General features: G+C 41.5%; 1 protein-coding gene across 6 annotated transcripts in view; it reads right to left on the bottom strand.

The window, feature by feature from the left end:
• Positions 1-13,190, bottom strand: part of prdm16 (PR domain containing 16) — a 339,983-nt gene that overhangs the window by 29,340 nt on the left and 297,453 nt on the right. For 5 of the 6 annotated variants that reach the window (XM_074642545.1, XM_074642542.1, XM_074642543.1 and 2 more), the window contains exons 4-5: positions 9,708-9,848; positions 118-220 (exon numbers count right to left, since the gene is read on the bottom strand). In XM_074642545.1, coding sequence (XP_074498646.1) covers positions 118-220; positions 9,708-9,848 — 244 coding nt within the window. Of the gene's footprint in view, positions 1-117; positions 221-1,879; positions 2,233-9,707; positions 9,849-13,190 lie in introns of those variants that run through there. The other variant, XM_074642547.1, reaches the window with a different exon arrangement.

The following is a 13,190-nucleotide window of genomic DNA, read 5'->3' as shown; positions in this document are numbered from 1 at the left end:
TATCTAGTTGATTTGCACTTAATCAGTATGTGTAAGATGTGGTTGCAGCAGCAGCAGCTACAGGATGCAGGTTGGAGTTTGTTTAAAATGTGCACTAATGACTTGCATTAATCTTACCTTGCAGGTTGGGTGCCATGGATCCCTCCGGGAAAATACCGTCCTTCATATACACCAAGAGCTCCTCCCCTGCTTCAATGTCCCGGACAGCTTTATAATAAATCTGAAGGAGAGAGAGAGAAAGACATGAGGGAGACTTTAACTTAAGGTCAAGACGGAATTAATAAGTCTGGAACTGCGCGTGTTTATTATAGCAGTTAAAGGAAGGGATAATATTAGCATAATAATAATAATAACAACATGCATGTCTAAAATAAGATCCAGGCTGCAGGAGAGTTGTGGAAACATATTTAGTCCGCGATATTTCATTTAATTGTGGAAATTAATTAAAAGTCAGGCCATCAGGGGTTATTTATAAGAATTTTTTGTTTGTTTTATTCTACATTTAATCAAAGTTTATATGTTTAAATAAACATTAGAGAAATTTTTTTTCCCCCTCTTACAAATCACTGAAAATAAAACATGCCTGCGTTCTTTCACAAACAATTACTCAAACATTAAAGAAAGAAAAAAGAAAATGCTGAAGAAATCCAGACGCAACAAATCCTGCTGTAATGAGTCTAAACAGTCTGAGAGAAACGAAAATAAACAGCAAACAGCTCATAGCTAAGTTTTTTTTTTCTTCATTTACAGCTGCAGCAAAAAAAACAACCGGCTCTTTAACTGCACACAAACTATTCATTTGATTGAGGTAATTTAACTAATTTAACGGGCATAAATTACAGCTGGATTATGGAGTTGTTTTGCAAGAAAGTATAAAGTGCAAAAGGAAAAACTGAGGATGGTGATATTCGAGGCCTTCATCAAGTCTCCATCCACAACATCTATATAGAAATCCCATCAACCAAACTCGATCTTATACATAAAGTCTAAAGAAAAGTAATTAAACTGGATCACAATTAACGTGAATTATTTCCCCCAATAAAAAAGGAAAAAAGATCACAGCTGCCTTCGTGCGTCCTTATAATAAAAACCACAGCGCGCGCAACCGCTCCAAGCTCCAAGCTACGCGCACAAAGCTATGATCTACATGTGGCCACGTGGGGGCGCTCTGCACCAACTCAACGATGCATGCACACACACACCACACACACACACACGCACACACTTATACACAGTCACACACACATTGAGGCCGGTGAAACTAACTTCAAAGACTATAAAAGACCAGGAGCAAAGGCCTAAAAATCAATCAGAATCAGAATCAGAATCAGAATCAGAATCAGAATCAGAATCAGAATGGTGTTTATTGCCAGGTGTAAGAGGTATATATACACTAGGAAATTTGCTTTGGTTTTGTTGGTGCAATAAGTTAAACAGTATAATAACAAAAATAATAGATAAAAAAAGCCTTAGAATAAAATAAGAATAAAACAAAAAATTTAAATTCTAACAATATACAATAAACAATATCAGAATCAGAATCAGAATGGTGTTTATTGCCAGGTGTGAGAGGTATACACTAGGAATTTGCTTTAGTTTTGTTGGTGCAAGTTAAACAGTATAATAAAAAAAAGAATAGATAAAAACGTTAAAATAAAATAAGAATAAAAAAAATATTTTTTTACCAATATACAATATACAAAATAAGCTATAAACAAAAATAAACAGATAGTGCAAATATTGCCAGTGTGCAAACAATCAGGTATCAGAGGGAGAGTATTATATTATATATTATTATTATTATTGTTATTATAGGCTAGGTATTTGCATCATTACGCACGCCCTGTCTCTCTCTGCGTTGTTTTGTTTTGGAGCTGACCTTTCTTTTCTCCGTGAGACGGAAGAGTTGTGAGAGTTGCGCGGCGCTGCGGAGAGCCTCCAGCTGCAGCAGCACTTCAGTCCCGGCGGAGTTGGAGACGCAACCCATAGTTAGTAGGTCTGGACCGGAGAGAGAGGGCGGCTGCTGGAGCGCACAGAGGCCGAGGAGAGGAGGTCGAGGAGCGGCTAGAGGCGCGCTGCAGCAGCCGGTCGGTGTGACGCTCCTTCTGGCTGGATGAAGCTCCAGACGCTCCTCCGCTGGGTTCTACTCTCTAATCTAGTCAGTGAGCGCGTCTTTGATGATGATGATGAGTCTCTCTCTCTCTCTTTCTCTCTGTGTGACTCTCTCTCTCTCTCTCATTAGTGATTCCCTATTGCCCCTCGGTGCTCTCTCGGTTACCCGTCGGCCACTCCTCCTCCTCGTCTTATCTCCAGCCAAAAGGATTGAGAGAGAAACCCCTCCTCCGCATCTCCAAATCCTGCAGCCAACGCTCTGCATGCATGGCTGTGCATGATAAATCTATTATTATTATTTTGTATATATATATAATATGTTTATTGGGTTTTCTTATTTTCACAAACATAATAAGAATAAAAAAAAACCAAAAAAAAAAACCAAACAAACACTGGTGGTTCTGCTTGATAAATCTATTATTATTATTATTATTATTATTATTTTTTATATATATAATATGTTTATTGGGTTTTCTTATTTTCACAAACACAATAAGAATAAAAAAAACAAAAAAACACTGGTACAGCTCAGATCAAAGAATGTAAATCTGGGATAGTTAATATATTATATTATATTATATTATCATTCTATGATATATGAGTTATTAGAGGAGAAGTGAGAATAGGGAAATATAAGTTTTACTACTCCTTTTCGGACACTATTACTCTTGTTTTGTTTGTTATTATTTTTTTATTTATTTTATGTTCGAAATAAAGTCTTTCATTCATTCATTCATTCATTCATTCATTCATTCATTCATTCATGTATATAGGAGGTCATATAGGAAATAGTCCATAGTGCAGCAGGGAAGTCACAGGATATATGAGTTCATGTTCAAGAGACTCCTTGTGAGATAATGGAGGAGAGATCAGGTCCAATATAATTCAGATAGGGCTGCCAGATATTGTGCAACTGATCTTCCAAAAGGGACCATCTCAAATATGACCTTTCGCCAGCCTTGGACAGAGGGTTTCTTATCACTGATCCACTGTACACTGTTAAGAATCTCCCAGTAAAATAACAGTAAAGAACTGGCAGCAGGGTTGCCTTCATGTTACTGTAAAATTAACATTATTATACAGTCGCTGAAATTTACAGCTTTGTACTGTTAATGAAAAATACAGTTTTTTTTATTAATTTCACAGTATTTTACAGTTAATTTACTGTTTAAAGATACATTATATAGCTGTTTTTCCACCTTTCTTTTACATTATCTTACTGATTTGTTTTAATGCACTATTTACTTTTTACATACATTTTAATAAACATTATTTTGTGCCTAGATGAATAGACTTAGCAGGTTACAGACATAGGAATAGTCACACTAAATACAATTAAAGGCACTTGTTAGGAAAAAGGCTATAATAGACTTGTTGACACTTTTCCCAAAATGTGTGTCTCTAGCTGGCTACAAGCACAGAATGCAAACCAGAACAACATGTGAGTGAAGTGAAACTGTTACTGATGATACTTTAGACAGTTGATCAGCAGTAAAGTACTGTTTTTTAAGAATGCATTATAGTTCAGTTAAAAAACGACCTATGAGCATAATTTAACAGGTTTTTTTTTGTATTAACAGTAAAGCGCTGTTTTTAGCAATAACAGGTTAATACTGTTGAAATCCTGTTGTCAATTAACAGCAATTGTTTACAGTGTACAGCTCAGATCAAAGAATGTATATAGGAGGTCACAGGATATATGAGTTCATGTTCAAGAGACTTCTTGTGAGATATGGAAGACAGATCAGGTCCAATATAATTCAGATAGGGTTGCCAGATATTGTGGAACTGTTTGGCATGTAGAATATTTGTGAGATATTCCAAATGGACCATCTCAAACATCTCAAACATCACTTGGACAGAAGGTTTCTTATCACTGATCCACTGTAGTAATAGATTTTTTTCTAGCAGCAAATGTAAGAATGTTATATAACCTTTTGTTGGCTGCATATAATAAATAATAAATCTAATATTGATGTAAATAACGGATAAAGCAGCCTGACAAACATGCACTCTCTATATATCACTCTTAAACGCACGGGGGGGGGGGGAAATATGCACAGAAAATATATCATCTTTATAGACATTTTTTGTTGATTAATATTATTTAATTTTAATTAAAAAATGCAGCAACATTATTTCGTTCACTTTCTTCCAGCCTGGCCGAAACAGCTCTTTAAACTCTGAGGTCAAGTTTGGATTTATTTGGGGTCAGAATAGCAGGCCTGTAATTTAATCCGGGGTGTTTAGAGATAATTCATTTTCATCAAACAATTATTGTTTTATTTTTTTAAAAAAGCTATTCATTATTTATGTTATTATTTGATTTTTCTTCAATCGTTTTATTTAATTTAATTTAATATGTAGCGAGAAAACAAAGAAAAAACACAAAATTGTGTTGAAGAAAAACGCTTGAATAAATTATAAAGGATGAACAATGTCGCAATATTCCTATTTAAGTAAATCCACATATTTCTTTTTGGTATTTTATAGGCCATATCTTGCTATCTATTTATTTAAAATATTTTACAATAAATAATATGATAATAAAATAGCTTAATTTGTGATATTAATGACACATCTTCCTCATTATTATGACAGGATTACAGATTATAGATATTTCTTTTCTTCTTTTTTAATGAACACAGCCGGTTGATGAATGAGGACATTTTAATTACATTCCTAATTAATATTTGATGCGTCTGCAGCATTTTGAATCTTTTTGTTTTTGCATGTGTGTGTGTGTGTGTGTGTGTGTGTGTGTGTTCTACAGTACGGCCTGCACACTCAGACCTGTCTTGACCTCTTCCCATCTCTTGTCCAGTGTTCAGGGGACAGATGCCTCATCGATCAATGCCAGCCGAAGGGCCCGCAATAATCCCCCACTGTGGCCTATTACACACACACACACACCCACTCACTCACACACACACACACACACACACTAGTGTCTATTTATTGATGGATCCGTCCCGGGGTAGAAGGGTTCAGATCAAACAGCGTTGGGAAGGCCTCCACTCCAAAACACAAAAGATGAAGGACTGACAAGAAGGTGGACAAGGTTCATCTTCTCTTCAAACCCCCCATCAACTGCCCACCCAACACACACACACACACACACACACACACACACACACACACACACACACACACACACACACACACACACACACACACACACACACACATCACCCCTTGTGCCCTCTCAGCCGTTTCCATCACTAGATGCGACTTGGCCTTCGAACCACTGAATGTGCTCGCTTACACACCAGTTTGGGATGATTGTTGGCGTAATGAATGGGAACTATTTAATAGGAGTAGACACACACACACACACACACATATGCACATGAACACACACATGCACTCATGTAAACACACGCACGCACACACACAGAGGGGAAACTGTTGATTTGCCTTGTTTTGTTAGGCCATCATTTAAGGTGCCTGAATATTGCATTAGGATGAAATTGCACGCAGGATTAAGTGAGAACAGTTACTGGAAGTGTGTGTGTGTGTGTGTGTGTGTGTGTGTGTGTGTGTGTGTGCAGATGCTTACACAAAGCACTAGTGCATCTTTCTGAAACAGACACACACATTTCTCTTTTTAGAAATGCTAAAAAACCCAACAGTTCTTCTAAAGCAACTGTGTCCAGAGCCACGTGTTGTATATGGAAACAAATATAAAATGAATACCAAATTATTGCATGACCATAAACATCTAAATTATGCATGGTCTCGCACACTTTTGTTCATCGTGCATCATTAATGACAAACAAATAAACAAATAAATTATCCACTTTCTTTTTAAAAGGTTACCGCCCGCATTTGAATTTGCCCCGTGTGCACATTATTTCCATAAACTCATGCATTGTGCATGCTTGATACGAAAAAAAAGAAAAGAAAAAAAATCACTGAATAGTCTGTTAAATTATACATTTTTAGCACTGAGTGGCTGTGTGTGTGTGTGTGTGTGTGTGTGTGTGTGTGTGTGTGTGTGTGTAGGGGGGGGTGTTCGTAAATAAATGATGGGGTCATATACCTGCGAGCCACTACACCGAGCAACTGGTCAGGCAAACAAAAGCAAAGCCGTTCACTAAGTACAAAATAACTGCAAAACACATCAAAAAACAATCACGCACGTGGCCTCTCCGGGTACGATAGTTCTCCACGATTTTTGGCCGGTGCCCTGATTCTGTCTTTGACATTGTGTGGCGGTGGCAGGGGGCACTGATGTGAAAATCTTAAAAGGATTAGGCGGGTTGGTGTTGCCAGCCAATTGGTGCTTGTCAATCTCGGAGGCCCCCGTGTGTTCTCTCTCTCTCTCTCTTGGTCCGAGCCCCTTTTCTCTCTCTCTCTCTATCGGTCAGGCTTAATGTCTGAAGCTTAAATGGACACACTAGCCTGTCCCCTCGGTGTGACAGAGTGACAGGTGGCAGATCAAGACATGAGGACGGAGAAAAGGAGACAAAGACAGCGAGGAACAGGCGGCTGGAGACCGAGACAGGAGGTTGGGGGGGGGGGAGAAAGAGCCATGTAGGCAGGGATTAGGAGACAAATAAGAGAGGAGTGACAGGAATGTGGAAACACACGGGCAAGTCATATGGATGGCTTCTGTCATACCTCCATCATGTTTAGCATTTGTTGCCCCTTTGGATGCATTTTTTTTGTTGTTGTTGTATATCCCAGTACGTACAAGTGAGTTATCGTAATAATCCAAACTGAACTGAGGGTGAAATGTGTGTCAAGCTGCTGGTATTTCATTTATAGAAGAAACTGGGACAAGAGTCAGCAAAGCAAAACAGAAAAAAGACAGCCTCTGCAGGATAAAGAGAAACAGAAATATGCTAATATATTGCAGCGGTAAGTTGTGGCACACACATTGCGTGGGGTTGGGGTTAGGGCCTAGTTAAGCAGTTGGGGTTTTATGGGCACTGGCTGGGCATCTTTCCAACAGTATCAGATGCCTTACCCAGGTTTCTTCAGAGGGAGAGAGAGAGAGAGAGAGAGAGAGAGAGAGGGGGGATACAGTATAAGAAGCAAAAACAGGAGAGAAACTGCTGCTTCCACAAGAAGAAGGCCGTGCCTTGGATAATGGTTATTATGGGACTCCGGAGTGTCGGACTATTCTTCAGCCTCTTTACATGGGTCATTTCCTAACAGCTCTGGCAACCGGCCCAGCTACAGACACACAATAGAGCCATTCCTTGGTCATTACCAAGCACACACATTTTGCCACCACAATGGTAAACACACACACACACACACACACACACACACACACACACACACACACACACACACATAAGCACAAATTCACACAGCTCTTGCTGAGAACACGGTGCTCATATCTGGGCTGCGGTCGAAAAGTAAAAAATAAATAAAATGAATCCTAACGTCTTCTCCTAACCACTTATCCTTGATCCTCGATTGGAAAACGTCATGAGGTCAAGGAAAGATGTGAAGGAGGATCCATGAGGAGTTAGGAAAAGACAACTGTGGTGTTGAGAGCATCTGACTGCACGTCATGTTTTGAAGATGGACTACAAAAGGTGCATGTTCACCCCCATGCGTTGTTAAATATCTCTTTCAGTGACCGTCTGCTTCACCCGCGGTGTGTGAAAGAGAGACACCGCAGGTTCTTCTGCTGCTGGAACACTTTACATCAACATATAACTAGAATGGCACTCAGAGAGCGCAGACCTCCGCCAAGGTGCGTGACTTTAAAAACAGATTACAGCTCACAGCTGGCGGTAGCGTGAGGTGGTCAGCTTGTTAACACGGTGTGTTTCCGTGTAACGTATCGGCGGACGCCTCTCTCATTCAGCAGCCTTGTTATGTCTGTATAACGTGACACTACGTTGTCTCTCATCCTGTCATCTACCGCTTTGTTCTTTCTCACCGCGGACGGCCAGCAGCTCCCACTGCACCTCGATGTCTCGCCACACATCCACACACGTATGTCTCTGCTCTCAGAAGGAGGAAAGAGGCGGGGTCATGCGTCATCAACGCGTCATCAGCTACACTGCGCATGTGTTATACCCTGTGGTCTTAATGTTCTCGCTGATCACAATTCTTAAAAATATTCCTGAATCCGGTTCATGATCCGAATCTAATGGATTGTTCATTGTGCTACACCCCACCCCTCTAAAATATTTCATTCAAATCCATCACAAACCTTTGGAGCAATCCTGCTAACAGATAAACAAACCAACAAACCAATACCGGTGAAAACAATACCTTTAAGTAATAAAGGATTATCTGACCTAACGTAGGCAACCGGTGAAAAATATCACTTCATTACTGTGGTGACTTTTAACAAAGAAATATCTATAAGACACTGAGGGGCGAACGGGAGACCTTGTTTGGACGCTCTAAACACAAACCAATGTTCAGAACGCTGAATAACGTTGGATCAGATATATTCATTCACAGTTTTGATCACATCTCACCAGAATCATGCAGATAACTCACACCTGATCCTAATCACCTGAGAGCTCACCTATCTATAGGTGGTCAGTATGGTCAGTGCTAGAACTGCAGGCGTACATTAAAGGGACTCAATGTAGTACGTGAGTCACATTCCTGTTTTGCCAGACGCGCTTCACCAGATATAACTTTCCTTTTTTTGTGCTTACGTGGAGTTTGTGTTGGGAGTCTGTGTTGCAGTGTTGGGGGCTGGTCGTTTGTTGGCGTTAGTGGACTCTATTTCTAAATGAACGTTAGCTACGGTTGCACACTGTTAGCCCCGTAAGCGGAGCTGAAAATAAAGCGCACACTTGATGTCACATCAGTTGGATTTTTCCGGAAAAAACGTCCCGCATTCTTCCCATTAAAATCCGTCTACAGGCTGATAGAGGAAACCCAGGAAGTCACGGAAGGAAGTCACGGAAGGTCTCACTATTTAGTTTAGGTTACAATCTGTTCACACATTGGCAATAAAAACTATTTATACATGTAAAAAGTTACATACAGTCCCTTTAATTGTGAAATTAAAAAACAATAATTAAACTACATTAAAGCTCCAACAATTACCAAGGTTGGAATTGAAATAAAAAATATTAGGAATATAGGCTACCAGTCACAAAATGATAAATATTGAGCTAATCTTTGAGTTATGGTAGACGCGGTAGAACCAGTAAATGTATACCTGATCGGAGGTAATATTTATTTATGTTGATTATTTGTTTATTGTCAGTTTTCTATATGTTCATTTTATTAGTTATTCTTGTTGTTTTTTACTTGTTCGAAATAAATAAATAGAATATGCTTGTCACTGCCGACTCCTAATTAGTATATGACTGTATGAAAATAATTGTTAAATCTATGCAAGATAGTCGTATCATTCTGTTTTCAGGAACGGCATTGTGGGGGCATCATCATCTCCTTTCCTTTGGTAAAGGATGCTCCAGAGCATCCTCTGCTAAAGGAGATAATAGAGGAAGCATTGAAGCACCTTTCTTTAACATTTCGAGGATTCAAACAGCTCTCATCACGGCCATTTCATTCCGTTAGAAACCTTCCTATAAGAGAAAAAAGACTACTCGACCGCGGCCCACAAATCCAACCAAGGACATGCCGGTCATGTCACTCACCTGGTCTCCGGTGAGGTGACAGGCGGCGAGGTTCTGCTCCTCAAATGACAAGGCGGAGCGGACGTATTTGAGCCAGCTGTTGCTGGTGGCGTCCGGGCCCGTGTCCAGCGCAAACTTGATGTTGCCCATGTCGTCCACCACCTGTTGGAGAGCAACAGGTTTGATATTGTTATTAAAGGGACAAAACAACAGACAAATCACACGGAGCAATTCTATAAATGCCATTTTCCAAAGAGGTTCAGTTCAAAATGGTATCGGAAAGCTGTGCCAGGAGTTTGATGTCAGTCAACTTTAAGACACACAGAGGCAACATGTCAGCGGGTGTTAAGGCCACCTAACCTCGTCAATCCCGACAACAAGAAGAAGGAAAAGAGAGGGACAGGATGAGGAAGGAGGAGGGAGTAGACAAACTGTGGATTCTTTCACTTGTCTAAAGACTTTCTCTGGCACATATTGATCACCCTTTGTAACCCCGACGGCCCCCCTCCGAGACTCCAAGAGCGGGTTTCATGTTACCCGCTTTCACAGAGAATGGAGGAGGATGGAGGTAGAGGTGAAGGAGGAAGAGGAGGAGGAGGAGGAGGAGGAGGAGGAGGAGGAAAAAGTGAGGGGGAAACCAGGAACAATGCTTTATGTATGCGTATAAAAAGGGGGCCTAGTTCTTCCTCAAATTAGACAACAATTAGTGCATTTATGAAACAGCTAAGAGACGGTTTTAAAGGCCAGAAATGTTGATTTCTACAGTTAGCTGCTTTGAGTGCATTGGTATGTGTGTGTGGAGTGTGGAGGGGTTCAGTGGTCCTGTGAAACCCCGATAAGCCCAGCCTCTCCACCAAGCTTTGGGGGTGAAGCTCCGATTTCGCCGCAGCACTACTGAGCCTGCGTGAATCCTCCGGGGGAGAACCGGCCCCCCGAGACAGAGCAACTCCTCTAATTACAACGCCCCAATCAGACCCCCCCCACTCCCACCGAGTCCAGCGCTGACCTCTATAGCTCGACTCTCTCTCTCCGCGCTCTCACTAATCACAGTCAAACGTCTGCCGAAGGAAGTCGAGGTGTGATGGAGAAGAACCAACGGACCATCTGACGTTTTTAGATGTGCAAAAAGTTCGTGAACTTCTCCCAACCGGCTGCTTTTTCTAAAAAAGGCCATGTTTTCCCCAGCTCGTAAAAGTGTGAATGGTCATGTTCTTGTTGTCTCGGGGTGCCAAGTTTGGTGAGTAAATATGTAAAGGGTCTGGTTGGAGGTGTGCTTGTTTGTACAAATACGGCTGCCGTTTGAGGGAAATGCGTGTGCGCTTAGTGGAGAAATGTTTCTAGGTTTGAGCCGAGGTGTGAGTGGACCCTCCTCACTAAAAATAATCAAAACCGTAACCTGCTGTTCTACAAGGCTGAAATAAAAACTGTGGCTTATGTAAATGTATGTGCTGATTGTGAGAGCGGTTGTTATGGATTCTCTGTCGTTCACACTGAGACACTCAGAAGTGAATTACGTCGACTGGAAGAGCTTCTAAATAAAGACTGAACCTCATCCACTCCTCACTCTCTCCACATCGACAGCTACCGCCTCGCATGCTTCCAGTTTACAACTTCGGCTTGATCGAGTCCAGGCCTTTATTTTATGTGTGAAAACAGTCACTGAAAACTAACCAGGCGTCTCCCCCCCCCCCTCCCCCCCGTCCTACACACCTACTACTACTCCACCCAATATCTTTTCTGCAGGCGGTGGAGTCAGAGTGCACTTGTCACGGCGCTGCCGCGGAGCTGCGACAGGTATCCTACATGTTTTATGAACGCGTGGAGAAAAATCCAGGTGGAGTCAAGGTGGGATTATTTCTTTTTTTAAGGGGGGAGTAGGTGTGGGAAGGGAGGTCTGACTCTGACACACACACACACACACACACACTCACACACACGCACACACACACACACACACACACACACACACACGTATGAATGCCATGCCTACGTATTGGGTATGGTAGCATTCATACACACACATTTTGGTTCCCCTCCTCCTCCTACACACACACACACACACACTCGAAGGTCTGATCACAGGCTTAATGAGCTGCAGACCTGTGTGTGTTGTGCGTTTTTTTTTTGTATGTGCACATGTGTGTGTGTGTGTTGTCTGGGAGGCCTGCTAACACCCTGTCTCCGGGTGGAAGCCTGATTTATAAGGCTTCAAATGAGGTGCAACAGAGAAGGAGAGCCAGAACAAGCCCACGGCTGATTGTTTGTTTATTTACCTTTCTTTTTCATTCCCTCCCTCCCTCCCTCCCTCCCTCCCTCCCTCCCTCCGTCCCTCCCTTCCTACGTCACGGGGGGGGAGGAAGAAGAGGACGCGGGTGGAAATCATCAGCTCCACGTGTGAGAGCTTTTCAACAAAACAAAGCAAACAAGGCAGCTCAAAGTTTCCCCTAAAGTTCTTCTGTCTCCTCCTTCAGATCAAACAGAAACACTGAAGACACTAAAGATATCAGGGATGCTGTTTTTATATTTTTCAAAATGTTCTATAACGTCCATCGACAACCATCTTCCTCTCCACAGTTAGAGGGTACTTCCAGTTAAAATACAATGTGGATCTTTTCCGTAGTTTTGGCGATCATTCCTATCAGTCATATATTATATTACACAGTTTGTTTGTTTGTGTAGTGAAGGATTGCTGTCAACATTTCAGTTTTACCTCCAGATATTTAAAATAAATAAAAATATTCCTGTCTGAGCGCTGGACTGCTTGCGTTTCTTGCCTCTCGTCACACTGCGTTGTAGTAGTCTCGCCGGGTTTCGAGATCTCAGCGAGTACAATGTTATTATAACTGATACAAATGACGGTAAAACCGTGGAAATAATTGAAGAGAATTATCCTTAAGGCCAGTAAAGAGAAGAAAACAGTTTAAACACATTATAAAAAAGTCCATTTCATAGTTTGACCTCTGGTTTTATCTGATTAAACAGCATCAGAAAATGACTCACATGACAGCACACACACACACACACATGTACCTACACGTGCACGCGCTGCAAAGACACAATGAGACTTCAGTGAAAGAGAAGCGGCTCTGAGTGGACAGGATGCAGAGCAAACTCCACAGGAAGCTCTGATAAGAGCACGACACTTATATCGCTCCTCACAACACAAAGGGGAACCTTTGACAGCTAGGAACCTTTAATGGATGTCTCGGCAGGCCCTCTCCCTCCGCCAGTTATATGTGACGGATGCGTGTGGCGTGCAGGGGCTGAATTAGTAGAGGGAAAGTTGCTTGTACTCGGTAGACGTCGGTGACAAGGTACATATTATTTTTCTGTTTGACGGAGGGCAGAAAATGGAAATGGCAGCTCGGAGCCGCCGCGGTGATTGTGATTCTGATGTGAGACGGAGATAGAAGCAGACTTAAGCGAGACATAACTGCTGGGTTATTGTGTGCGTCTCGGAGGCAATATTTTTTATGACGTGTGATCTTTTGTTGCGCTGCCCAG

The sequence above is a fragment of the Sebastes fasciatus genome, chromosome 8, assembly GCF_043250625.1.
Source record: "Sebastes fasciatus isolate fSebFas1 chromosome 8, fSebFas1.pri, whole genome shotgun sequence".
NCBI classification, from domain to species: domain Eukaryota; kingdom Metazoa; phylum Chordata; class Actinopteri; order Perciformes; family Sebastidae; genus Sebastes; species Sebastes fasciatus.
This window is presented reverse-complemented; position numbering and strand designations above follow the sequence as displayed.